Raw genomic sequence first — 20,757 nt, 5'->3', positions numbered from 1 at the left:
TTGCTGGTTTCTCCATAAGATAGATCTTGGTGACACGTAGGAAAATTTTGAATTTCTGCTACGTTCCCCAACAGTGGCATCATGAGCTAGGTCTATTGCGTAGATTCTATGCACGAGTAGAACACAAAGTAGTTGTGGGCATAGATTTTGTTCAATATGCTTACCGTTACTAGTCCAATCTTGATTCGGCGGCATTGTGGGATTAAGCGGCCCGGACCGACCTTACACGTACTCTTACGTGAGACTGGTTCCATCGACTGACATGCACTAGTTGCATAAGGTGGCTAGCGGGTGTCTATCTCTCCCACTTTAGTCGGATCGGATTCGGTGAAAAGGGTCCTTATGAAGGGTAAATAGCAATTGGCATATCACATTGTGGTTTTTGCGTAGGTAAGAAACGTTCTTGCTAGAAACCCATAGCAGCCACGTAAAACATGCAAACAACAATTAGAGGACGTCTAACTTGTTTTTGCAGGGTATGCTATGTGATGTGATATGGCCAAGAAGAATGTGATGAATGATATGTGATGTATGAGATTGATCATGTTCTTGTAATAGGAATCACGACTTGCATGTCGATGAGTATGACAACCGGCAGGAGCCATAGGAGTTGTCTTAATTTATTTATGACCTGCGTGTCAACATAAACGTCATGTAATTACTTTACTTTATTTCTAACCGTTAGCTGTAGTAGTAGAAGTAATAGTTGGCGAGACAACTTCATGAAGACACGATGATGGAGATCATGATGATGGAGATCATGGTGTCATGCCGGTGACGATGATGATCATGGATCCCCGAAGATGGAGATCAAAAGGAGCAAAGTGATGATGGCCATATCATGTCACTATTTGATTGCATGTGATGTTTATCATGTTTATACATCTTATTTGCTTAGAACGACGGTAGTAAATAACATGATCCCTCATTAAAATTTCAAGAAAGTGTTCCCCCTAACTGTGTACCGTTGCGAAAGTTCGTCGTTTCGAAGCACCACGTGATGATCGGGTGTGATAGATTCTTACATTCGAATACAACGGGTGTTGACGAGCCTGGCATGTACAGATATGGCCTCGGAACACATGCGAAACACTTAGGTTAACTTGACGAGCCTAGCATGTACAGACATGGCCTCGGAACACAAGAGACCGAAAGGTCGAGCATGAGTCGTATGGTAGATACGATCAACATGAAGATGTTCACCGATGTTGACTAGTCCGTCTCACGTGATGATCGGACACGGCCTAGTTGACTCAGATCATGTAATCACTTAGATGACTAGAGGGATGTCTATCTGAGTGGGAGTTCATAAGATGAACTTAATTATCCTGAACATAGTCAAAAGGTCTTCGCAAATTATGTCGTAGCTCGCGCTTCAGTTCTACTGTTTAGTTATGTTCCTAGAGAAAATTTAGTTGAAAGTTGATAGTAGCAATTATGCGGACTAGGTCCGTAAACTGAGGATTGTCCTCATTGCTTCATAGAAGGCTTATGTCCTTAATGCACCGCTCAGTGTGCTGAACCTCGAACGTTGTCTGTGGATGTTGCGAACATCTGACATACACATTTTGATAACTACGTGATAGTTCAGTTAAACGGTTTAGAGTTGAGGCAACGAAGACGTTTTGAAACGTCGTGAAACATATGAGATGTTTCGAGGGCTGAAATTGGGATTTCAGGCTCGTGCCCACGTGAAGAGGTATAAGACCTCCGACGATTTTCTTAGCCTGCAAAGTAAGGGAGAAAAGCTCAATTGTTGAGCTTGTACTCAGATTGTCTGAGTACAACAATCATTTGAATCGAGTGGGAGTTGATCTTCCAGATGAGATAGTGATGTTTCTCCGAACTCATTACCACCAAGCTGCTAGAGCTTCGTGATGAACTATAATATATCGGGGACATATATGATGATCCTTGAGATATTCGCGATGTTTGACACCACAAAAGTAGAAATCAACAAGGAGCATCAATTGTTGATGGTTGGTGAAACCACTAGTTTCAAGAAGGGCAAGGGCAAGAAGGGATACTTCATGAAACGGCAATTCAGCTGCTGCTCTAGTGAAGAAACCCAAAGTTGAACCCAAATCCGAGACTAAGTGCTTCTGTAATAAGGGGAACAACCACTAGAGCAGAATTGCCCTAGATACTTGGTAATGAGAAGGCTGGCAAGGTCGGTAGAAGTATATTGGATATACATTGTGTTAACATGTACTTTACTAGTACTCCTAGTGGCACCAGGGTATTAGATACCGGTTCGGTTACTAAGTGTTAGTAACTCGAAATAAAAGCTATAGAATAAACGGAGACTAGCTAAAAGGTGAGATGACGATATGTGTTGGAAGTATTTCCAAGGTTGATCAAATATCGTACGCTCCCTCTACCATCAATATTGGTGTTTGCGTTGAGCATAGACATGATTGGATTATGTCTATCGCAATATGGTTATTCATTTAAGGAGAATAATGGTTACTCTGTTTATTTGAATAATACCTTCAATGGCCTTGCACCTAAAATGAATGGTTTATTGAATCTCGATCGTAGTGATACACATGTTCATGCAAAAAGATATAAGATAGTAATGATAGTACCACCTACTTGTGGCACTGCCACATAAGTCATATCGGTATAAAACGCATGAAGAAGCTCCATGTTGATGGATCTTTGGGCTCACTCGTTTTGAAAAGTTTGAGACATGCGAACCATGTCTATTGGTGTATATGCATGAAGAAACTCCATGCAAATGGACCGTTTGGACTCACTTGATTTTGAATCACTTGAGACATGCAAATCATACCACATGGGCAAGATGACTGAAAGCCTCATTTTTAGTAAAATGGAACTAGAAAGCAACTTGTTGGAAGTAATACATTTTGATGTGTGCAGTCCAATAAGTGCTGAGGCATGTAGTGGATATCGTTATGTTCTTACTTCATAGATGATTTGAGTAGATGTTGAGTATATTTACTTGATAAATCATGAGTCTGAATTATTGAAAGGTTCAAGTAATTTCAGAGTGAAGTTGAACATCGTCGTGACAAGAGGATAAAATGTCTATGATATGATCGTAGAGATGAATATCTGAATTACGAGTTTGGCACAGAATTAAGACATTGTGGAAATTGTTTCACAACCAATACAGCCAGGAACACCATAGTGTGATGGTGTGTCCGAACATCATAACTGCACCCTATTGGATATGATGCATACCATGATGTCTCTTATCGAATTACCACGATAGTTTATGGGTTAGGCATTAGAGAAAACCACATTCACTTTAAATAGGGCACCACGTAATTCCGATGAGATGACACCGTATGAACTATGGTTTAGAGAAACCTAAGCTGTCATTTCTTAAAAGTTTGGGGCTGCGACGCTTATGTGAAAAAGCTTCAGGCTGATAAGCTCGAACCCAAAGCGGATAAATGCATCTTCATAGGACACCCAAAACAGTTGGGTATACCTTCTGTCTCAGATCCGAAAGCAACAAGGGATTGTTTCTAGAATCGGGTCCTTTCTCGAGGAAAAGTTTCTCTGGTAAGAATTGAGTGGGAGGATGGTGGAGACTTGATGAGGTTATTGAACCGTCACTTCAACTAGTGTATAGCAGGGCACAAAGAGTTGTTCCTGTGGCACCTACACCAATTGAAGTGGAAGCTTATGATATTGAACAAGGTATCGGGATACCGACGATCGAATCTCGGGCAAGTACAATACCGCTAGACAAAGGGAATTGAATACGGGATTGATCGAATCCTCGACATCGTGGTTCATCCAATGAGATCATCGTGGAACATGTGGGAACCAACATGGGTATCCAGATCCCGCTGTTGGTTATTGACCGGAGAACGTCTCGGTCATGTCTGCATGATTCCCGAACCCGTAGGGTCTACACACTTAAGGTTCGATGACGCTAGGGTTATAAAGGGAGTTTGTATGTGGTTACCGAATGTTGTTCGGAGTCCCGGATGAGATCCCGGACGTCACGAGGAGTTCCGGAATGGTCCGGAGGTAAAGATTTATATATGGGAAGTCCTGTTTTGGTCACCGGAAAAGTTTTGGGTTTTATCGGTAACGTACCGGGACCACCGGGAGGGTCCCGGAGGTCCACCAAGTGGGGCCACCAGCCCCGAAGGCTTGCATGGGCCAAGAGTGGTAAGGGACCAGCCCCTGAGTGGGCTGGTGCGCCTCCCACAAGGCCCAAAGGCACAGCTTGGAGGAGAAGGGGAAAGCCTAGGCTCAGATGGGCCTAAGGCCCACCCTAGGGGGCGCCCCCCTCTCCCCCTCTTGGCCGTCCCCCTTTTTCCCATCTAGGGCTGCCGCCCCCCCTAGGGGTGGGAACCCTAGAGGGGGCGCACCCTCCTTCCCTCCTCCTATAAATAGTGGGGTTTTGGGCTGCCCAACACACGCGATTTGATCTCTCCCTGGTGCAGCCCTACCTCTCTCCTCCTCGTCTCTTGCGGTGCTTGGCGAAGCCCTGCTGGAGTACCACGCTCCTCCACCACCACCATGCCGTTGTGCTGCTGCTGGATGGAGTCTTCTTCAACCTCTCCCTCTCTCCTTGCTGGATCAAGGCATGGGAGACGTCACCGGGTTGTACGTGTGTTGAACGCGGAGGTGCCGTCCGTTCGGCACTAGGATCTCTGGTGATTTGGATCACGACGAGTACGACTCCTTCAACCCCATTCTCTTGAATGCTTCCGCATAGCAATCTACAAGGGTATGTAGATGCACTCTCTTTCCCCTCGTTTCTGGTTTCTCCATAAGATAGATCTTGGTGACACGTAGGAAAATTTTGAATTTCTGCTACGTTCCCCAACAAGTCAATGAACTACCATATGTGTTTCGGCCTGTTAAAGTGTGCACCGAGCGAATCTAGTTTTGTAGTTTACTACAAACCGTCTTGTCCTTCTGAGAAGATGTGGACAACAGTTGTGAAGGGTTGTCATGGGTCAAGTTGTCATGCTAGAAAGAGGCATCTTTTTTATCGATGTTGGAGATGACTGTGGAAGCCTTAAATAGGGACACATTTGTCTCATCATAGGGAAGTTGCGATCCAACATGCATGTAGCCAAAGCCAACACAGTCTAAGATCCCGCCCAAATCTGCCAAGGTCCGCAATGCAAACCCCCCAAGAACCTTATTCTACCAAGACATCTGAGGCTTCAGCCCCAAGATGATCTTGCTATCGACCTCCTTGTAAACACAAAAACCTAGTTCCCATACGAGGCCAGACCAGCAATACAGCATCTGGATCCAGACCAGCAATCCAAGGGCTTAGACCTGCGTAATTGTTCTCCTGTGCACCATCTGGATCTCTTACATGTTCGCTATCCTCAGATAGGTGTTGTTGGGAATTTACACCAGCCACCACATAATGCTTCGGGTTGTTCCCCATTCCGAGCTTTATACAAAAGAGAGCCAAACTTTGGAGGTATGCCAAACATCACCGTCGATGAACGATCTTTAGTACTTGAAAGATCAGCGAACTACCAGCCCCACATCGACTTGTTGAACACACAACTCTTCAAGGTACAAGCTCGGATGAAAGCTCAAGCTGATAGAAAGTGCACAAAATGATAGTTTGTTGTTGGGGAGAAAATTCTTCTAAAGGTCAAGTGACCATGTTGCAAGCTATCTTACAAATATTTCAAGCATTTCACAATTCTGGAACGCATTGGCGAAGTGGCGTACCGCCTGTATTTACTGTTTGTTGTACATGTGCACCCAAATTTTTCATGTTTTCCAATTGAAACCATTTACTGTAGGTTACTCCCTGGTCTTCAAAGATCTCCCTCTATCGGATTATTTAGCTGCGACAAATTACCCACTATCGAACTGTTAAAGTGCGCACCAAGTGAATCCAGCTGCGTATTTAGTTGCGAACCGTTTTGTCCTTACGTGATGGAATACCGAAAAGATATGGACAACGGTTGCGAAGGGCTGTCATGGGTCATGTTGTCATGCTAGAAAGAACTATCTTTTTTATTGATGATGGTGATGATCATGGAAGCCCTAAATGTGGACACATCTGTCTCATCATAAGGAAGTTGTGATTCAACACGCATGTAGTCAGAGACAACACAGTCTAAGATACCGCCCAAATCTGCCAAGGTCCGCAATGCAAAGCCCCCAAGCACCTTATTCTAGCAAGATATCTGAGGCTTCGGCCCCTAGACAATCTCGATATCAACCCCCTTGTAAATACAAAAACCTAGTTCTCATACGAGGCCAGACCAACAAAAAACAAGCATAAAGTAGGGTATTGCCTTGATCCAAGGGCATGGACCTGCATAAATCGTTCCCGTGTGCACCATCCGGATCTCTTACGTGTTCACTATCCTCAGATTGGTGTTGTCGGGAATTTACCACGACATTACCCATGGTCGAGTTTTTGTATAAAACCAGCCACCACATAATGCTTTGGTTTGTTCCCCATTCCAACCTTTATATGGAAAGCAGTCATCCTTTGGAGGTATGCCAAACATCACTATCAATGAAGGGTATTTAGTAGCTAAAACATTAGCTGACTACTAGCCCCACATCGACTTGCTGCGCACACCCTTCAAGGTACAAGCTTGAATAAAAGCTCAAGCTGATAGAAAGTGCACAGAATGACAATTTGTGGTTGGGGAGCAAATTCTTCTGTTGGAGATCACCCTCCGTTGGATTATTTAGCTACCCACATGATCCCGCAACACCGACTTATCCACGTAGGGTCAGCGTATTCTCCTAAGTGCTGATCAAATGGGGTATCTTTCGGACGAGGCAACCAGGTGGGAGGACTACTACGTGGCACGTCGTCTCTTGTTAACGACATCAAGGGGCGAATGTCACACCCTCACCATCATCAATAATGATGATGGACTGTAAGTCGCCTGCCCCCAAGAATCCAGCCAGTGGACAGGCGAGCGAAGCTGGCAAGCACCAGCGTGATTCACAATCTAGACGGCTCAGTAAACCATCCAGAGAGTTCTTTCTTGACGATGGATCGTTCGTACATTGGGACGGCAGTCACCGACATCAAGATTTTGGCGAGCAATTTTTGTTTTGTTCCTTTAGTCATGTTATTAGTTGTTTGTCGAATGTCGTGGCACATAGCACAATTGTGTTTATCTTGCTGATGATTCTATTCTTTATAATGTAACCTTAGATTAGTATATAAACTTGAGTCATTTATTTTGGGGCAGAGGGAGTAGTATTTTGTGATCAATAAAGAGCGGCACTCTCTCAACAACAATGAAAAATTCAAGATGGCTCCGTAAGCTGGGTTGAGACTGAGGGCCCACCTGTAAGCGTGTCACTCTCAACTCTCTGCATCTCACCCTGTACCTTCTCCTTCCTCCTCCCGTACCTCTCCCCTCCCAACTCTTTCCGTATCCTCTGATCAATCCATGGAAGGAGCTCGGGTCACACAAACTCCAATGCCGCAAGACACGCCGACCTCCCCAAGGAGACCTCCGACGGCCACAGCCTCCTTCACAGGGGTCTCAGGCCAGAGCCCTCCCTCCCTGTTTCCACACACTCCCGTCGTCGCTGGCGGCCGTGCAGGCAAGGTGCTCGACGAAATGCCTCCTGACACGCCAAGGCTCGTCGTCGCAAGCCTCGAGCTGCAGCGGCGGTCGTGGGCGGACGTCCCGCCGGACATCCTCGGGATCGTGGCCGGCCGCCTCCCCTGCGTTGAGGACCGCGCCAGGCTGCGCTCCGTCTGCGCCGCCTGGCGCGCGGCGGCGCGCCTCCGCCGCCCGCTGCCGCCGCCGCTCCCCCTGCTCGTCCACGCGGACTTCTCCTTCTCCAGCTTCTCCCCCGACGGTGTCACGACGGGGACGCGTCGCATCCCCCTGCCCGAGGACGTGGCGGCCGACGATGTCCGTTGCGTGGGCTCGTTCGAGGGGTGGCTCGCCGGCGTGCGGCCGAACCAAGGTCGCTACTTTGGCGATGCCCAGTGCTTCTTGATGAACCCTTTCTCCCGGGACGTGCTCCATCTCCCGCCTCCCTCCGCGTCCTCTCATTTCGTCGATGCCCACAGTAGATCCCTGCCCATCATCGGTGGCTCTGGTGTGGTTGAGTGCACCATCAACGCCCCACAGTACGTGATGTCGTTCTGCAAGGTAATCTTGTCCTCCTCACCTGATTCTGGGTCCAAATGCATTGTGGCTGCCTTCTCGGTGCATCGGAACGGAGCCAAGCTTGCTCTCTGGCGGCCTGGCATGACGTCGTGGTGCGTGTGCCTTGGTGGCTGCATAAGCAAGTTCAGTGATATTACCTTCTACCAGGGCAAGATTTACGTGCTCAGCGAGCTCACCACAAATCTCTTTGTCATCGAGATAACAGATGACGACGACTCTGGGCTGATGGCTTCTCGTGTCGAGCGTTGTGTGGCCGAGAGGCCTGAGATCAAGGGTAGCTACACACAGAGGTGGAACTTGGTAGAATGGCATGGAAAACTGTTGTTTATCGCCAGACACTTAGGTGGCGGTGAAGGCTGGCACGATATTTGCAAGGTTGGAGTATATATGGTGGATTTAAGCACTAAACCTCTTCAATTCACTGAGATCAACACCTTGGATGGCGACTGTATCTTCATCAGCCCGTGCAGCAGCAAATCATTTCATGCGTCAGAGTATGAAAGGGTGGAAGGCAATGTTATCTACTTCATCGATGGCTATCTCTGCCATGCTAAAAATGGTCCCCTATTTGATAAGTTCATGTACAACTTGAGCGATGGTACATTTGCGCCATTTGCTGCAGATTTATCAGAGTGCAACTTTCAGGCACCAGATGGCAAGCCCATGAGTCAAACGTGGTTGTTTCCTTCTGAATGAACTGCAGCACAGCAACTCCGATGTTAATGAATCTTTAATGTATCAGAGATCCCTGATGCTGCTTGGCGCGTGGACCATTGTGTTTGCTTTTCAAGAACTGAAAAATAAAAACTAGTGTATGTTGTTGTCTAATTTGTGATTATTATGATGCTTGCCGACTTAAACTGTTTTAGTACTTCGTTTTCAAATTTCCATTTGGATCATCAGTTGATTCACATTTGTGGGAATCAGTAGTTAAGTGAACAGTGGTTCTTCATATTAACTAGACTGTAGTGGTTCTGCAATTCCTCACCTATCCTCTTCCGGTCCTTTGGGTATTTCTGTCACTGGAGTAGAATTTCTACTAGTGGTTAATATAGCTAGTGGAGTGTTATATCTTCAAGTTTTATTCAATGGATTTCATTTGAATCTATGGAACTGCTTGCTTCCTTATTGAAGCATGGTATTATTAGGGATGAGCCTTTCAGTGCTGTTGATGCCCATACAGCAACAAGTCTCCTCAATATGTAAGCATCGTATCAGCACATGCAGATTGTATTAGTATTTGATTATGAGCTGATTTATAAATCTCTTATTTTGTATGACAACATTATGTCATGCCTTGTGATCTCGAACACTACTTATGATAATAAGAAATCCAAAGTACAGTGGCTATAGAAAGAAAGGAAGAGTTCGATTGCTTGGAGAAGGTATTCTTCTTGGTCGACTTTTTGCATAAAAATATTTAATATCACTAAAGAAAAATGTTTTATTTAAAACAGGGTATTTTATCAGATAAAACTGTTCCTTTGGTAACCCACCAAGTGGATTTTCTGCCCCTTATTTGACTAGTGAAAAATTTCGGCAGTTAGATGGGGAGGTTATTCATCTGCACCTTATCAAATTCTATTGGCAGACTGTCAACAATTTAAGGACCTTGTAAATGCGCATAAAGATACCGTTGGTGATTCAAATCTTAACAGTATGGCCTCTCGAAGAGTAACGGAAATACCAAGAACAGCGACTGATAATATTCATGGAAACAGATATATGGAGGCTGTGAAGCCATCACCAGTAGATCACTCGATCAAGAGAGGAAAGAGAATCAGGGGATACAGGTCTTAAGCCTTATATGCTTTACCTGTGCCAGAACAAAGGCTTCTTGTATGCCTCTCTTTCTGTTATTTCTCACATAATTTTCTTAGCTGATCAAATTTCACAGAATTCATGTATGGCTGCTAATGTCCAAAATGCCCGTGTTAGTTTAGTACACTGAAGTTAATTTCTGTGTACATTGTTATCGGAGTCTGCACCATTTTCTTTGTGCTATCACGATCTTTGTTCCTCGTTGTTCTCGGAGTCCAGACTTCAAGATCCTTGTTTTCCCAGTTGCTCAATTCATTGTTCCATGCACCTATGTCCTTTTTTGATTCTACTCCTATAGGCAGGATTCTTAGCCGGGGTAAGAAAAGCCTGAAACAAATGACCGATATGGTAATTACAGTTCTGTTTCACATTCATTTTCTAATGATGGATTATCCCCTGCAGGTCTCTTCAGATTTGAGTATCATTGATCTTGATGTTCCATTTGCCTTCATGTTTACCTTTAGTGCCAGCTTAACTACATATAGCAATCTGGTAGTGTTGGCTGTTGTCACATGGCAAGTTCTGTTTGTATCGTCGCCGATGATAGTTTTGGCAATTCGGTTGCAGGTGATTGATCTAACTTTATTTCTGCATGGCTAAACTCCCTTTCTATTGTTATTTCATTTCCCGAATGATCTACTCTGCTGAATTTTCACCCATGGGGTTAATTTATCAGATGTTTTCTCACAATTCTGATTGAGTGAGATCTGTTATATTTGGTCTTCTAGAGGTACTATTTAGCCTCAGCTAAGGAATTGATGCGGATTAATGGCACTACCATGTCTGCCCTAGCAAATCACTTTGAATCGATTTCAGGGGCTATAACAATACGTGCCTTTGAGGAACAAGATCGTTTCTTTGCTCAAAATTTGGAGCTAGTCGACAAGAATGCTAGTCCATACTTTTATAATTCTGCAGCTACTGAATGGTTGATTCAGCGCCTGGAAACAATGAGTGCTGCGGTTCTTTCTTTTTCTGCCTTTGTCATGGTTCTTCTTTTTCCAGGAACTTTTAGCCCCGGTAAGTATCTTATCTGAAGTACTACAATCACAAGTTTCACATTTTTGAGAAAGTCATGGTTGCTTACAAGCTCTATGACTGCAAATATGTGCACTGAATTTTATAAGCATGCATCAGATGTGCAATGAATTTTATATGCACTGCGAAGAATTTGTTTTCCTCTCTTTTGATAGGTTCCTGGTATTGAGTTATGAAGGTTAAGCTTGTGATAAAAAAGCCTATTAGATAACCATGAATGGCTCAAAACCCTAGTGGTATATATATCCAACTTTCCCTTTAGCAACACTTTATATGCCCAATGTCTATGTGCCAAACTCATTGGAAATACAGTTATATAATATCATCCAGTTTATGAAGAAATTAACATTGCCCATCAGAAAACTAATTACTTCCGTTCATACTTGCGCAGGTTTTGTTGGAATGGCATTCTCTTATGGTCTTTCCCTAAATAATACTCTTGTTAACTCTATTCAAAGGCAATGCAGCCTTGCGAATCAAATAATATCTGTGGAAAGGGTGAACCACTACATGGACATACAAAGTGAACCAGAAGTTATTGAAGAAAACCGTCCGGCACCAGATTGGCCCCAAGTTGGCTGTGTGGAGCTTAGAGATTTGAAGGTAATCAAATTTAAACATGTACATGTACACTTGACCAGGTGAAACCCTTTAGAAATTCTAACAATTTTATGTGATTTATTTTCATTTGACAGATTAGGTACAGGGAAGACGCACCCCTTGTACTACATGGTATCACTTGCAAGTTTGAAGGTGGAGACAAGATTGGTATAGTTGGTCGAACAGGAAGTGGCAAGACAACTTTAATTGGTGCATTGTTCCGCCTTGTTGAACCTGCTGGAGGGAAAATAAGTATTGACTGTGGACATCACTACGATAGGCTTACATGACCTGCGTTCGTGTTTGGGCATCATTCCCCAAGATCCAACACTTTTTCAGGGTACAGTAAGATATAATCTGGATCCTCTTGGGAAGTTCTCAGATCAACAAATATGGGAGGTAAGGCGTGTAATATATCTACAATTTCAGAAAAATAAGCACCTTATCTAATCAGGATTAATAAACTGATTTATGGGGTCGTAATGACAAGTCGCCATTCTCTGTTATGGCATACATGCGTCTTAAAAGGAATCACTAAATTAGTTATATGCTATTGTGTTGCAGGTTCTTGACAAATGTCAACTTCTTGATGCCGTCCAGGAGAAGGAGCAGGGATTGGATTCACTTGGTAGGAGACCTCACTGTATCTATACATATATAAAATTTGGTCTCGCATTTATTTTAGGCCCCTAGCGAATTGGGCAAACATACAGTTCTGCTCTGGCCCTTTCAGAATTCAAAATGCATGTGCCTCTAAATCTGTCAAACTGTTAGTGGTACTAATCAAGATCTTGCCATACAGTTGCTGAAAACGGGTCGAATTGGAGCATGGGCCAAAGGCAGCTCTTTTGCTTGGGTCGGACGCTTTTGAGAAGGTGACGTATCTTAGTTCTTGATGAAGCCATGGCCTCTATAGACAACGCAACAGACGCCGTCCTTCAGAAAACGATCCGGACAGAGTTCAAATATTGCACCGTTATTACAGTCCCCCACCGTATTCCAACAGTTATGGACTGCGATGTGGTACTTGCAATGAATGACGGTATGTTTGTCTTATTACTGCCAACTTATTAGGACTGCATCATAGAGTTTTTTATTCCACACTGATGAGCTACATGAACACTTCCAGGGAGAGTAGTGGAGTATGACAAACCTATAAAGCTCATGGAAACTGAAGGATCTCTCTTCCGCAAACTGGTGAACGAGTACTCGTCGTACACATCGAACTGAAACAGTTAGGAGAGATCGTTGATGACGTGCGTTACTGTTCAAGAATCAGTTTCTCTGGAGATGTACAAGAACCAGTTTCAGGGAACGGGCATGTTTGGATCAGAAAGAAAAATCTCTTGTCATACTCCAGAGGAGCTCATTTATTTGCAATCTGAAGAAGATGCAGTGCCATCTTCCAGAAATTGCCTGGATTCTTTTAGTTATGTATTGTTACCTGAAATTTTGAGTAATATACTACAGTTTAGCTTATTATTTGTTGACCGTTGCCGCTCTTCACAAGCGCTGAAGCTGAACAGAGCAAATCCCAGAATAGTTCCTCGTTCCAGCAATCAAGCATACAAGTCTACAGTAATTGGGAAGAACTTCAAATCTGTAACCCTGCTCGAACTTGTTAGGAGAAGAAATGATGATGTATATAATTTGTATGTAGATTTAGTGACACCAAATAATGTGCATATTGGCATTATATTTCGGTCACAATTTTGAGTTTCGCTCTGTACTGGAAGTGGAGGGAGCATCAGAAGTTGAGAAGAGCAAATTATATGTAGAAATGAAGTAGAAAGTCCATTGCAATCTGCTACTAGTCCTCAGAGAACATGCAGTGAGATGTTGCTCCCAAGATGACCTATTTCGATGTACATTTTTAATCCGAGTTTACACAATATATCATATATAGAGTACTACAAAGTACTGTGTGTAATAATGTACAACAACAATACAAGTCTGAATATCTGATGCTGAGAAAAAAAACTACACCTAGTTAAACCAGACGGCGACAGTGCGACCGGCGGAGGAGCTAGCGCCGCCACGCCAGCGGGCTCCCGTCCTCCAGCTCTGGCCGCGTCCTCACCATCTTCGCCGCCGGCATCCGGCTCCCCCGCACCGCCATCCTCCCCAGCTCCTCCCCGGCGAGCGCCCGCAGGTCCATCTCCTCCCTCCTGCGCCTCCTGCTCCACCGCACCGCCGCGACCACGGTGGCCGCCAGGAAGCTCACCACCACCACCCCGCCGACGCCGGCCACCGCCATCCACGCCCACCACCGCTCCCTCACCGCCGCAGGCGGCTGCGGCGGCGGCGGCGGCGGCGAAGGCGGTGGCGGTTGCAGCCGCACCGCCACGCCGTAGTGGCCCGTGCCGGTCACCGTGCACGCGGTGTCCGACGCCATGGCGTGCGTGGCCACGGCCTTGGCCTTCCCGCTCTCCACCGCGAAGGTCACGCACCTCGCCGCCGTGGCGTTGAACGGCGTCGTCCCGTTCGCCGCCGCATGCGCGAGGTCCCCGAACTCCACGCGGACGGGCGCGCCGAGCGCCCGGAGCCCGACGGCCCTGCTGCCGTTGTTCCCGGTCGACACGTCGTACGCGAGCAGCGCGGCCACGGGGGCGGCCAGCGCGTACCCGGGCGGCGCAGCGAAGAGCGCGCCGGAGGAGGAGTTGCCGAGGAACCGCTCAAAGACGACGTCGACGCGGCGGGCGAACGGGGACGGCACGACGCGGGGCGGCACGGTGAACCCCGCGGTGCCGGCGGCGGCGTCGGTGGCGTTGACGCCGTCGTCCCAGAGGGAGCTGCTCCGCACGCGCAGCGCCGAGGCCTGGACGTCGACGAGGCCGCACGGCGACGGGCAGGCCGTGAGGGGCACGCCCACGAGCTTGTCGGTGCGGTGGAGCAGCTCGAACGCGCGGTCGCGGACGACGTCCTCCACGGCGGAGATGTTGACGACGACGGCGGCGCTGCCGCGATCCTGGGCAGCGGAGCAATGATGATGCAGGAAGAGCGCGAGGAGCAGCAGCGACAACAAGGACGACGATGGGACCGCCATTGCTGCCTCTCTTTCTGGAGGGCTAGCGCCGTGGCGTGTGGCGGCGGCGGTAGGATGCCGCCATCTCGACGGAGGGCTCGAACGGCGGGCCGGATGGACGGAGCGAGCGGAGGAGGTGGCCAGAGCTACGAGAGGTTAATCACCAATGGAGGCAAATGATCTCCTATATTTAGGGGGGATGCTGGCTGTTAATTAGTACCAGCACTCAGATGAAATGCAGCATTATATTATCCTTTTTTTAACACAATACAGACGCACAGACACGCATACACTTATTTCTATGTGCCATGAACAAGTTTTACAGGATTTTAAAATTTAGAAAAAGATCGAGTTTAAGAAGAATGTACACGGGCCATGTAAAACTATAGAGAGAAAATTAACTCCTAAAGATGAGATTAGAGGAATATTTTATCATACGAACGTTCAGTCTCTAGTCTTGGTGGCTAACGCTTCCGCGAACTAGTGGAGAAGAGCATGAGTGAAGGAAGGAGAACGAGGAAGGAGGAGAGGGAGGGGAGCTAACCGAAACCGTTAACGAGGCAACGACAACCTAGTGACAATGTGGCAATGCCTTGACTTGACGCTGGTGAGACCGAAAAATCGAGGAGGAGGGAAAGAATGACATGGCGAGGAGGATGAGGAAGAAGAAGGTATGCGCCAATCTCTCACGATGAAGAAAATGAAATAGGGGTTTGGAGGTTTGCGCCATATGATTAGTGCACATATGCAACATTCTAGTCCCATCTGAAATTTTATTTTTGAGGGATCATCCGAAATAAATTGAGAATGCATGTTGGGTTCCCAGCGAAAGTGGGGACGCGAAAATGCGTTCGAAAGAATTATTGAACTTGCCAAAGAAAAACAACTTTTTTCAGGAAAAAGAAAAACAACTTTAAATAAGTCAGTCCAAAACATTTGTTCTGAACAATGAAGTCCTCCAAACGTTCATGCGAAAATGCCATGATCCACAATGAACAAGTACAAAAAATGTTAATGTTTGCTGAAACGTTAAAAGTACAATTTTTTGTTTTCTTAAAAAAAGGATCACAAAAGCTAGAGCCCTAAAGGGTATTTCTGTCCAAAATCGGCCTTCTTTTCTAGTACTGCCAAAGAGAAAGAGCAATGGAGCAGCTCGGTTCTCATTTTATATGTCATCTTTATCGGAGCAACGGAGGGTGGAGCAGTTGATACGATAGTGCTACGGTCTCCAACCCAACCTTTTTCCGATGGCGACACGCCTCACCTCACCGGAGTTCCTGGGGTGCGGCAGCTTTATATATGGGGCGGCGCGGCGCGGCCGGGTTGACCCTCCATCGTAGAGAATCCTGCACATTCTCCAACACTTTCATACATCCGAGCCGAGCTGTCCGGGGCATCTTCAACCCTTGAAACGCCCGCATGTATCTGGACGGAATTGTCACACTTTGCCATGTGCCTCATCGGTCCGCGCCCGCAAACCAGACGCAAATCAGAAAAGCTTTGCGGGCATCTGCATCGCCACCATGTACACGTCCGACACCCTAGTCCATCGAAAAACATCTCTCGTGCGGTTGTGCCGGCGCCCTATCCCACGTGACAGAACCCCCGCTCCCCACATCACATTCATGCAAGCGAAGAGTGGACGCAATCATGCATTGGAGTCGGTATTGAAGCGTCACTCGGGTCGAGAGCGCTGCCCACATCGTGTCCCGGCCTCCGCACAAGTTCAATGTCGAAGAGACTTGACTGGACGGGCCGGTCTCTACCACATTCAAACCGGCTGCCTGTCCATCCGTCAGCCGGCATTAAATAGTTTTGGCGGTCGAGAAACCGAAACAACCCGCCATTTGGCCTTGCCAGCGTCCGCTATTTATACGTGGCCAGAATCGACACGATCCGTACCCCACCACCTCCGCCATGAACGCGAGCTCTAGAGCGATGTGGGAGAGTCTCTCGATGGAGAAGAGGCAGGAGTTAGTCGGCCTTGCGACAGAGTGTGACTGGCCCGTCATGTGCAAGGATAGAGGCTGACTTGCCGGAGGTCAGCGACGTCGACCAAATGATACAGGAGGCATTTGACGAAGAGCCAGCGCGCGGCCATCCCTATCTGCTTCACCATGGAGCAGGCGTATGCATATCAATGTCATCATGGCGGACGAGCAGTCAGCAGGTCTGGTGTTGGCGTTTCGGCAGGCGCGGTAGGACCAAAGCTACAACCTTGGGCTCATTGACGAGCATTGGCTCACCGAGGGACAAATCGCCGGCGAACGAGCGAGTGACGATGTGATGCGGCTTGAACTACGTCAGTATTTCCCCAGAGAGGAAGGGATGATGCAGCACAACTACGATAGGTATTTCCTTCAGTGATGAGACTAAGGTTATCGAACTAGTAGAAGAACCACGCAACACCACGTAAACAGCTCCTGCACACAAAGAACAAATACTTGCAACCCGACATAAAAGAGGGGTTGTCAATCCCTCACGGGTAAAAAGATAGGTAAAATTGTAGTAGATTGGATAAATAGATCTCGCGGAAACGCGAGATAAAATAAATAATATTGCAGCAAGGTATTTTGTGTTTTTGGATTGATAGATCTGAAAATAAAAGCAAATAAAAATAAATCGCGAAGGCAAATATAATAAAAAAGAGACCCGAGGGCCGTAGATTTCACTAGTGGCTTCTCTGGAGAAAAATAGCATACGGCGGGTAAACAAATTACTGTTGGGCAATTGATAGAGCTTTAAATAATCATGACGATATCCAGGCAATGATCATTACATATGCATCACGTCCAAGATTAGTAGGCCGACTCCTGTCAGCATCTACTATTATTACACACACATCGACCGCTATCCAGCATGCATCTAGTGTATTAAGTTCATGGAGAAACGGAGTAATGCAATAAGAACGATGGCATGATGTAGACAAGATCTATGTATGTAGAAATAGACTCCATCTTGTTATCCTTAATAGCAATGATACATACATGTGGGTTCCAGTGGCGGAGCCAGCTCGGCCGGCGAGTCGGGGCAAAGTACACGGCGTTCCTGCCTGCCAGATTTTTGCCCCTACAAAATGCTGGTTAGCCCTCCATTTACTGCTCCTATTCAAACAAGAGTGCATGGTTGAGCCCGGGCAGCTGCCTCGGGTTGCCGGGAGGTGGCTCCGCCACTGGTGGGTTCCCCTTCTGTCACTGGGATCAAGCACCGTAAGATCGAACCCATCACAAAGCATGTCTTCCCATGGCAGGAAGAATCGATCTAGTTGGCCTAACTAAACCAAAGATTTGAAAAAGAAATATGAGACTATAAGTAACCACCCGACGAGGATGGTGAGCCATCTCTCATATTAAACCGCAAAAAGAGAATCAAAAGAGAGAGAGAGGAAGCCATCTAGCTACTAACTACGGACCCGTAGGTCTACAATGAACTACTCACGCATCATCGGATATGCACCAATGAGGATGATGAACCCCTCCGTGATGGTGTCTAGATTGGATCTGGTGGTTCTGAAACTTGCGGCGGTTGGAATTGATTTTCGTCGACTCCCCTAGAGTTTCTGGAATATTGGGGTATTTATAGAGCAAAGAGGCGGTCCGGGAGGCCACCGAGGTGGGCACAACCCACCTGGGCGCCCTCGGGGCACCCCTCTGGCACTTCTTCGGCCCATCTTGTGTTTTCTGATTTAGAAAAATTCTTCAAAAAGTTTCGCTGCGTTTGGACCCCGTTTGGTATTGATTTTCCGTGAAGTAAAAAAAACAAGCAAAAAACAGCAACTGACACTGGGCACTATGTCAATAGGTTAGTTTCAAAAAAAATATAAAGTTGTTATAAAATAATTATAAAACATCCAAAAATGATAATGTAATAGCATGGAACAATCAAAAAATATAGATACGTTGATGACGTATCACGATGCCGTCATGGCCATGGGCGTGGAGGATCGGTGCTTCCTGGATGGCTAGCAGATGTACCGGTTCATGCACAATCCTTATGACATCCGTCGCGAGCGATGACGACTTCGCATCCTGCGGGCTAAGACAGATGCCATGTTCATGGAGATGAGCCGCGCCGCCCACACGCGATTCCCTCCTGGCCAGCCCGTCCACGTCCGGGGACATACATAAGGCGAACTCCGGCGAGGAAGAGTAGGAGCCGGCACACAGGCGTGGCCACTTTCCATGTGTGGTCGTATCCTACATACTACCCTTCCCCTCTCGTAGCTTCACTTCCTAGAGCTCACGGCCGTTGAGCTTGTTGTACATGGGGATGACAGGCCCCAACAAAGATTTGGACTAGGTTAAAAAAGTGTCGCCTGCTTTTGTTAAGTTGAAATATGTAAAATAAAAATGTAATGAATTTGATCCGGATTAAATGAAAACCATCCTGTTTGCATGAAAATCTGTCTACTTGTTCAAATCCGTTTGAGATGTACGCAGACGTTTGAGATACACAGTTGAATGGTCGGCTCCCGTATCACTATTGGAGAACGGATACCGTTTCCATTTTAGGGTTGCGTGTTGGAGATGCCCTCAAGGGGGAAAGAAAGAGTGATATGTGGGGGCTATGCCACGTGGGGTCCATCGGTTGAATGAGACGAGAGAAGTTTTTCTTTTTCTTTTTGAAGATGAAGGTATTTTTTAAAATAAATTTTTCTTAATTTTTTTCTGTGATGATGGTTGGATGAGGTGAAAAAAAAGCTTTTACATGCTGGTGAGGTTTTTTTGGCAGATTTTTCTTTATTTTCTTAGATGAAGGTGAGGCAAGGTTTGCTCTTTTATATGGACGTGAGTTTTTTTTTCTTTTTTTCTTCAGATACACGTGACGGCGCACATGCCCAGTGAAATAAGCGCATAGCTTCATCTCATGCGACACGCAATGACGCGCCCCAACCACTATTGGTAGCACTGCTCATTTAAATGAGCTAATAAGCAACAATCAGTGAATTTTCCTAGCACGAAAGACCTAGAGGCTCTACCCTGAAAATGTGAAGACCAAACAAACTATCTGCAAGTGTACACGATCATGAGCTGAATGCAGCGAGCAGAACGCTCCTCAGTCCCAACGGCTTCGCGCGGTCGTCCAAGAAGCCTAAAGCAACACACCAAACGAGAACAATTCGCCAAACAGCATCGTCCAGACCGCGCGCCAGGCGCTTCCTGTCCAGCACCGGTCGCCGCCCGACGGATCGCCGGCGTGAGTATTGCGCGGCGCCGTCCGAACGGCGGGCGGCGGCGGCGGCGCCTGCACAACTGAGAGCAAAACTCTTGGCGCGTCAGATTCCTTGCAAATTATGGCTGAGACGCGCGTCGCACGTCGGCGGGAACTGACCTGGGTCGGGCGTGCCGACGGAGCTGTCGCGGCAGCCGACGGGGAGGCGGCAGCGTGCGGGCAGCGCCAGCGCCTGCTCTCTGGTGACGTTGAAGTCGGCGAGCATCCCCGGGTCGGCGAGCAGCTGGCAGATGCACGGCATCTCGGTGGCCGCAGCGCGGCTCAGGGCGGTGCAGCACGTCGGCGCGGGGCGCCCCGCCGACTTGAGGTACGCCGTGCACGGCAGCACCTCCTCCAGGCACGGCAGGAGGGGGGACGGCGTGATGCTCATGCTCCTGCCGGGGGCGGGGGCGGGGGCGGGGGCGGAGGCGCCGACGGCCGCGGCTGGACGGGGTCGGGGGAGGACGAGGAGGAACAAGAGCACGGCGGAGCAATGCATCGCGGTCTCCAGAATGGCAGTGGCTGATCGACGCCGTGATGATCGATCTGAGGTTTGTTTTGACTTGTTAAGCCTGCGCATGCGCGCGCTCCGTGCAGAGAGGCCATCACCGGCGATGTTGTGGTGGTGACTCGCAGAGTGCGCATGCAGGATCACATCCAAGACCAGGTGTGTGCTGTGGGCATGTGCAGGCCGTTACAAACTCACGGCTTCTGTTAAGGCGGGCGGCATACTCGTTCTTTCTTCTTTGGAGAAGCGGGATTGCTAAATCTCAGCAATGTTATATTCGTGAGATCTTACATGAAAATAAGTGTAAAATAATAATTGTTCTTCTTCTTTTTAACTTTTTTTGAATAACTTTTTTAACATTTTAAAATTTGAGGAGTTAAACGGTGGCCAGATCTAAATGAATCATCAGATTTAACTCCTCAAATGGA

The 20,757-nt window shown here is 47.1% G+C and overlaps 3 protein-coding genes across 3 annotated transcripts; 1 reads left to right on the top strand and 2 right to left on the bottom strand.

Annotated features, from left to right (window-relative positions):
* The first annotated feature begins 7,287 nt into the window (after positions 1-7,287).
* LOC123152569 (uncharacterized) lies at positions 7,288-13,379 on the top strand. The gene is made up of 6 exons (XM_044572087.1): positions 7,288-10,967; positions 11,377-11,588; positions 11,681-11,984; positions 12,150-12,213; positions 12,388-12,627; positions 12,715-13,379. Exon 1 carries the CDS (start codon positions 7,392-7,394, stop codon positions 8,820-8,822), a length of 1,431 nt encoding a protein of 476 aa, XP_044428022.1. The 5' UTR covers positions 7,288-7,391; the 3' UTR covers positions 8,823-10,967; positions 11,377-11,588; positions 11,681-11,984; positions 12,150-12,213; positions 12,388-12,627; positions 12,715-13,379.
* A 107-nt stretch (positions 13,380-13,486) lies between these two features.
* LOC123152570 (uncharacterized) lies at positions 13,487-14,780 on the bottom strand. Its single transcript, XM_044572088.1, has one exon. The coding sequence runs from the start codon at positions 14,629-14,631 to the stop codon at positions 13,612-13,614; it is 1,020 nt and encodes a 339-aa protein (XP_044428023.1). The 5' UTR covers positions 14,632-14,780; the 3' UTR covers positions 13,487-13,611.
* Positions 14,781-19,451: 4,671 nt separating this feature from the next.
* Positions 19,452-20,462, bottom strand: LOC123155041 (non-specific lipid transfer protein GPI-anchored 7-like). Its single transcript, XM_044573611.1, has 2 exons — positions 19,942-20,462; positions 19,452-19,862 (listed from the first exon to the last, which is right to left on the bottom strand). The coding sequence occupies exons 1-2, from the start codon at positions 20,399-20,401 to the stop codon at positions 19,702-19,704; spliced, it is 621 nt and encodes a 206-aa protein (XP_044429546.1). The 5' UTR covers positions 20,402-20,462; the 3' UTR covers positions 19,452-19,701.
* Between the last annotated feature and the right edge of the window lie 295 nt (positions 20,463-20,757).

Source organism: Triticum aestivum, chromosome 7A (genome assembly GCF_018294505.1).
Source record: "Triticum aestivum cultivar Chinese Spring chromosome 7A, IWGSC CS RefSeq v2.1, whole genome shotgun sequence".
NCBI classification, from domain to species: Eukaryota; Viridiplantae; Streptophyta; class Magnoliopsida; order Poales; family Poaceae; genus Triticum; species Triticum aestivum.
This window is presented reverse-complemented; position numbering and strand designations above follow the sequence as displayed.

Bases quoted from the DNA above. Each gene is read 5' to 3' on its own strand.
- LOC123152569 (XM_044572087.1), top strand. From the start codon at position 7,392: ATGGAAGGAGCTCGGGTCACACAAACTCCAATGCCGCAAGACACGCCG.
- LOC123152570 (XM_044572088.1), bottom strand. From the start codon at position 14,631: ATGGCGGTCCCATCGTCGTCCTTGTTGTCGCTGCTGCTCCTCGCGCTC.
- LOC123155041 (XM_044573611.1), bottom strand. From the start codon at position 20,401: ATGCGCAGGCTTAACAAGTCAAAACAAACCTCAGATCGATCATCACGG. The intron at 19,863-19,941 runs GTCAGTTCCCGC...TTTTGCTCTCAG, and splicing joins CGTCGGCACGCCCGACCCAG to TTGTGCAGGCGCCGCCGCCG.